This window comes from Trypanosoma equiperdum (assembly GCF_001457755.1).
Source record: "Trypanosoma equiperdum strain OVI genome assembly, contig: ctg_1517, whole genome shotgun sequence".
NCBI classification, from domain to species: domain Eukaryota; phylum Euglenozoa; class Kinetoplastea; order Trypanosomatida; family Trypanosomatidae; genus Trypanosoma; species Trypanosoma equiperdum.
In genome coordinates, this window is record NW_027123524.1 from 1138 (window position 1) to 6864 (window position 5727).

Genomic DNA, 5727 nt, shown 5'->3' on the forward strand with positions numbered 1-5727 from the left:
CACCCGTAAAGGTTACGGCTCCAACTTTCACAAAAGTCAAGGTCTTCAGTATTCTAACTTTTTTGCCCACTGTTGTTGCAGGGCCTTTCGATCCGCCGCCTCTTCCTGGTGCACTAAACGTCGCTCTCGCCGCTCCGCCGCTTCCAACAAAAGCAGTTTAATGTTAATTTCTCGCTCCTTCCTTCCTTCCACCAAAGGCTTAGCCTGCTTAATCTCGCTCGCTCGTTTCCTACGTGAACCGCTGCAAGCAGAAGAAGAAGAAAACGCGCTGACAACTGGTGGCGCTATAACATTGAGTGGAGGAATTGAGGGCGTTCTCGTGGGCGACCGCTGTACAGCAGTTGGCATCGGAATAGCGTACCTCGTTAGCGCCAAATCGTCATTAGGAATACGGAGATTGTCGAGCTTCAGCGGTGGCACAAAAGCCGGAGGAAACACAACGATGGCGGGGCCGCTCCAGAAGTGCCAAAAGAACCACCACGAGTCCTCGTCACTGCAGTCGGATTCATCATAGTAATCATCGCTAAACGAGTCAGCATCGTAGCCCTCCCTGATTCTATCATTGTAGCCCACATGCTGTCTGCTGTCTTTCGTGCCTCGCTCAAAACTCGCATGACTTGTCATGCCGTCGCTGCTATTGTGTGTGTTATTGATGATTCTATCCCTAAGTTGCACATCGTCATCTGCAATACCCGCAGTTTTATCTACCGTTTCGTCCCTCCGGTGCACATGAAGCTCATAACCCCGTAATGAACACGATGGCCTTGTACGTTCGGCCTCTTCAGGTCTTCCATGTGACTTTTCTACACGCTCCGTCACCTCCCCGGGTGTGTTGCTATCACTTACCCCATAGCAGCAAGCACTACTCCCACTGCCACTGCCACTACCTCTGTTGAATTTATGTTGCTGATTGGGCTGATCAGGTACACCATACGATTCGCCTTTCGTCCCTTTTCCACAACCTGTGTGAACATCGCCTCGGCTATTCTGATGACTTGTTTGCACCCGAACCCGCTGCTGGCAGGCCCCACTTCGCATACGCAGGAGAATCGAGGCCGCGGACGTCGAGGCATTCACTGAACCCGCGTCCCCAACTGGGGGACCGGCTTCTTCAACCTTTAACAACCGCTGTCGTGAGGGTGGTGCAGTGGCGGAACGTTGGAGTGGTGCGACCGGGAAACTGTGACGCTGTTGGGGGCACCGGTCATCCCGATGCGCGCAGTCCCACAACTGTGGCCCAATCCGCCCTGATGTACAACGAGCGAGACGGACGGAGGCGACACACAAGTAACCGCTTTCCCGCGCCGCACCGCGAGCCACGGGATGTGACTCCACCCTGAGCCTGTTGCCCAACTCCTGCTCAACAGGCGGACACAAACCGCTCGAACGCCGCACGAAGGATGGTACAGTCTCAACGCCTTTTAAGGAGGCCGTCACATTGATGTTTCGGTGTACGATACCAGAAAAGTTAGATGGAGTCGGCTTTGGCCCAGAAAGGTAAGTGCTGTTCCTGTCTTCCGTGGGGGGATTGGGTTCAGAAGAAGTCCTGTTAATTGTGTTGCGGCCACTAGGAACAACGCTATGACTAGCAGCGGTGGTGTCGGCGGGAGGGCATGGCCTGTTCCGATGTGAGGCAGGAGGTATCGGCCGGCGCGCCGCCCGCTCCAGTCGACCGCCTGCCGTTGTCAAAGTGACAGACACTGCGTGACCGCTTTCCTGCTCCTCCTCCTCCTCCCCCTGCTTACAGCTGCTACTCTTAGCGGTGCCGTTATCATGGACATGACTGCGCGTACTATAGCAACTACTACCGTTGTTGAACAGTGGCTTTCCGTTTTCTGACGGTGATGACGTAAGCCTTGTCCCGGCACTATGGCTCCTTCCAAGTCTCACTTGCGTCACACTCCTGCTGTAGCGCCCAGACCATAAGTTATAACCGGGTCTCAGCGCACTACGGAGCGTATGGTCCCTCAGCGCGGCCAGTGACGGTGCGACCGCGAGCTTCGCTCGACCACTATCCACACCCCGTACGCTGTGTCTAATAAACGGCCTTTGCCCAGAACCACCGACGGGTGTGCCGACGTAGCTATGCAAATGAGAGAGATCCGTCAGCCTCGTCCCCAGATCCTCTGACTTCGCCCTACCGTCCAGCGTTCTACACCTCGCTTGCACCTCACCCGCCACTGGCGCCTCCTGGGTGCAACTGTTATCGGTACCACCAACGACTCCGCGGGTCGAAGTAATGGTGGCCGTGACGGCATCGCGCCCCGCACGTAACTGTACCGGTGCTGGGATAACCCTCGACATCTCCTTCCGGTGCCGACTGTCTGCGGAGGCTAAAGCACTCGCATGCTCCGGAAGTCGGGCACTTACCTCTACAAGCATTTTAGCAGCGCCCCTGGATTCAACCGAACTGTTCGGTTCCGCCGCACCGCCACAGCCATCGTCAAAGGAAAGGCGCCTGGAAACATCTGCTGGTGCGGGGAATTTCTCAGTACAGAACATACACTTATCAGATACAACCATGCCCTGTGCGCCACTGCAGGCAACGAGTGTTGTGTCCGGAACAGCAGTCGCCGCGACTTCTGTATTCACATTGTTGCTGTTGTTATTTGTTTCCGTGGCTCGAGGAGCTGCCACGTGGATAACGTCATTTGTGAGAGTAGCCGCGGCTACCCCACTCTCTCCATTACGAGCAGAAGCCACACGAGTGGGTGTTGATATGGAAGGATTAACAGACGGGTATCTTCCAGCGGGGATGGCATCGCGCACATCCCCCCCGCGCGCATATGTACTAAGCGCTGATCTAGAGCTGTTAACGACCCGCATTTGTGGTGAGTGTGTTGCAAACCCTAACTTGCTGTTTGCAGCACCCACACAGCGGATACCACTACTGCTACGCGTCACACCACTGCTTACTCGTGGGCTAATTTGCACGGACGAAATCCTTTCACTTGTAAGCCAGTCAGCCCCATATGGAATACGTACCCCCTCACTTGTACTGATTCTCCGCCCACTGCTGCACGTCACTGACCCAAGCTGCGGTGTTGACTGCATTGGGGCCATCACTGACCTTGCCCGCACATATTTATCCTTCATGTTTCCATGAGGATGACAAGTGGTTGATCTCACGGGTGCTTCTGTAATGGAAATCGGCCTTTCCGGTAGCAGTAACGAAGGCGATGGCAGCGATGAAGATGTTAGTAATGAAGTCGTGGTTTGCGACCCTGCTGGATCTTCCCAATTAGTCGAACTAACGCGTCCATCGGCAGCTCTCACGGCAGATGACAACGGTGCCCTCATTCTCCCCGCGGATACACTCCTACTGGCGATCACGCCACTAACAGAAGCAAAGTACCTGTTATTACTACCGCCGTTGCCGGCATTATTATCATTTGCCGCCGTAACGCTGTTGGTGCAGGTGTTGGATGAGGTGTAATGCAAGGACTTGCGTTCCGGTGCAACGTTGGTTGCAAAAGTGTACTGCGAGCGACGGCCTTCCACCAACGGCTTGTCCTTCCGCCACGAGTCGCCCACCTCACGGCGTGGGCACTCACTCATGCGCAACGCCGCGTTCTATGGCACACAAAAGGCAGTCAGTCCACTTAAAGTGGTGAGGGTAAACACGTATACAAAATATATGTATATACGTGCTGTGTTAGTTAAGCCACCAGTGTAAGCATTCAGGTGTTTTTTGTGAGGAAAAGAAAAGCCAAAGAAGAACGCATGAGGAAATTCGGGGTTGCCAAGACGGTGCCAAGAAGCAGGTAAGGATGAAACCAGATAAAAAAAAGGGGTGCATAAACAAGAGTAGCAACCAAACTACAACGCCACGTTTAAATATAACTCATCACAAGCACAGAAATCAACATATATGTTTATATGTATGCATATATACACAAACGTGCGTAGGGAAGCGCAACTACCTTGACACTTTTCCCCGGAGAGATGTGGGAGAGGGGAGGGAAGAAGCATTAAAAAAAAAAACAATAGCAAAAGGTGAAAGAAGCAGGATAGAAGGCTCACATTTTGTCCCCCCCTCTTTTTTAATATTTACTCTTTCTTTCCTCAAGCATAAAACCCAAATAAATATCACTTTCCCTCCCTTCGTGGTGTGATCTCTCAAATGCATCAAAAAGAAAGGAAGGCGACGTCCGTTGGGGAGCAATAAAGCATATGGTAAGCGTGCCGAGCAGGTAGAGGGTGCAGCACAGGTTCAGAGAGAAAATTTAAGTATAAATCAGTTATCAAGTCCTTAATCCATCCATTCATTACCTGCCTTCACCGCACTCTTTCCCCCTCCCTCCTTATCTCCTTATCACCATCCTTTTTTTTTCTTTTTTTCTTCTTGTTTATACGCATCATCTCTTTCACATTCCTTTTCATCATCCCGCTACATTAGCAAAATAGAAGAGTACATTTCTTAAAATGGTGGAGGAATGAACAAGTTATGGATTGAAGGGGGGCGTGTACGACTCTCCCATAAGCGCGGCTTTTTTTTAAAAAATTATTTGTCTCTTCCCACAAGACAAAAACAAAAACAACTCATCAGCCGATCAGTTACACCAACGACAGATATATATATATATATATATATATATATATTAAAAAATTCTCATTTAATCATTTTCTTTTTTCTGACCTCATAGAAATAAATCTCTCTTCCTCTCCACGGGTTCAAACACATGAGAATGATGAAACACGGAGTAGAGAGCGAGGCAACAAAAAGAAAAAAAAGAGAAAAAAAAAGAGAAACGGTGGAAGGGGGGAAAGTTAAGACTTGTAGCTGACAAATGTCAGGCGCGAGACAGTTCTCCGACTTGTGATTTCCATGCATAAAAGGCAAAGGGAAAAGGGGGGGGAGAGAGAAATGAACATTGAGAAATGGTTCCGCTACACGCTTTGGTCAGAAGCATGTGCAAAAATAAAACAACAACGAAAAAAACAAACAAACAAAAAAAGAAAATGCTGCTGGATGCGGGCATAACCGTCTATCATACATAATAATGGAAAGGAAGAGGAAAACAAACAAACAAACAAACAAACAAACAAACAAACACACAAACACAAAAGGTGAGTAGGTACAACGTATCAGGTATTCACCACTAGCCGCTTAAATTACACATTTCATGATCCTTCCAATAGTATACAAATGTCACAGTGACGAGCAAGCAGCCTTTGAAACTGAATGGAAGAAAAGAAACATAAAAAGAAAGAGAGAAATAAAGGAGAGAGAAAAAGAAAGGCCAGCCCGAAAACGGTACTGAAAATGAGAGAGTTAAGAAAAAAAAAACACAACAACGGGTGATAAAAATAGAAAGAAAAGTGCCAGATATTAAAAACTCAAGTATCTATTTACTATTATTCTCGCTTCACTGATAACGGCAAAATGTGATAAGTTGTGCGTTGCCTGAAAAAAAAAAGAGAGAGACAAAAACAAAAAGGTAGGCAAAAATCGTACAAATCAGACCCATGATCACTCAATAAAAACAACATTCCGCTTAATTAACAGTATCATTTCGTTTCGCAACTTACGCCACTTTATCATATCCCTATGAAACACCGCTTTTTCCTTCTTTATTCCTCTTTTTTTCCTCATCACCATGTACAACTGCAGCATCATTGCCGGTTGTAAAGATGATGTAACCGGCAAGAAAGAGATCCGCTCGTATAACTTACACCAAGCCTTCCCTCCTGCAAAAACAAAAGAATAAAATAAATAAATAAATA

At 48.8% G+C, this 5727-nt stretch overlaps 1 protein-coding gene across 1 annotated transcript; it reads right to left on the reverse strand.

Moving 5' to 3' along the window:
• Positions 1-45: 45 nt before the first annotated feature.
• Positions 46-3558, reverse strand: TEOVI_000794400 (uncharacterized protein; the record flags this gene model as incomplete). Its single annotated transcript, XM_067221912.1, has 1 exon — positions 46-3558. The coding sequence occupies one exon, from the start codon at positions 3556-3558 to the stop codon at positions 46-48; it is 3513 nt and encodes a 1170-aa protein (XP_067078013.1).
• Between the last annotated feature and the right edge of the window lie 2169 nt (positions 3559-5727).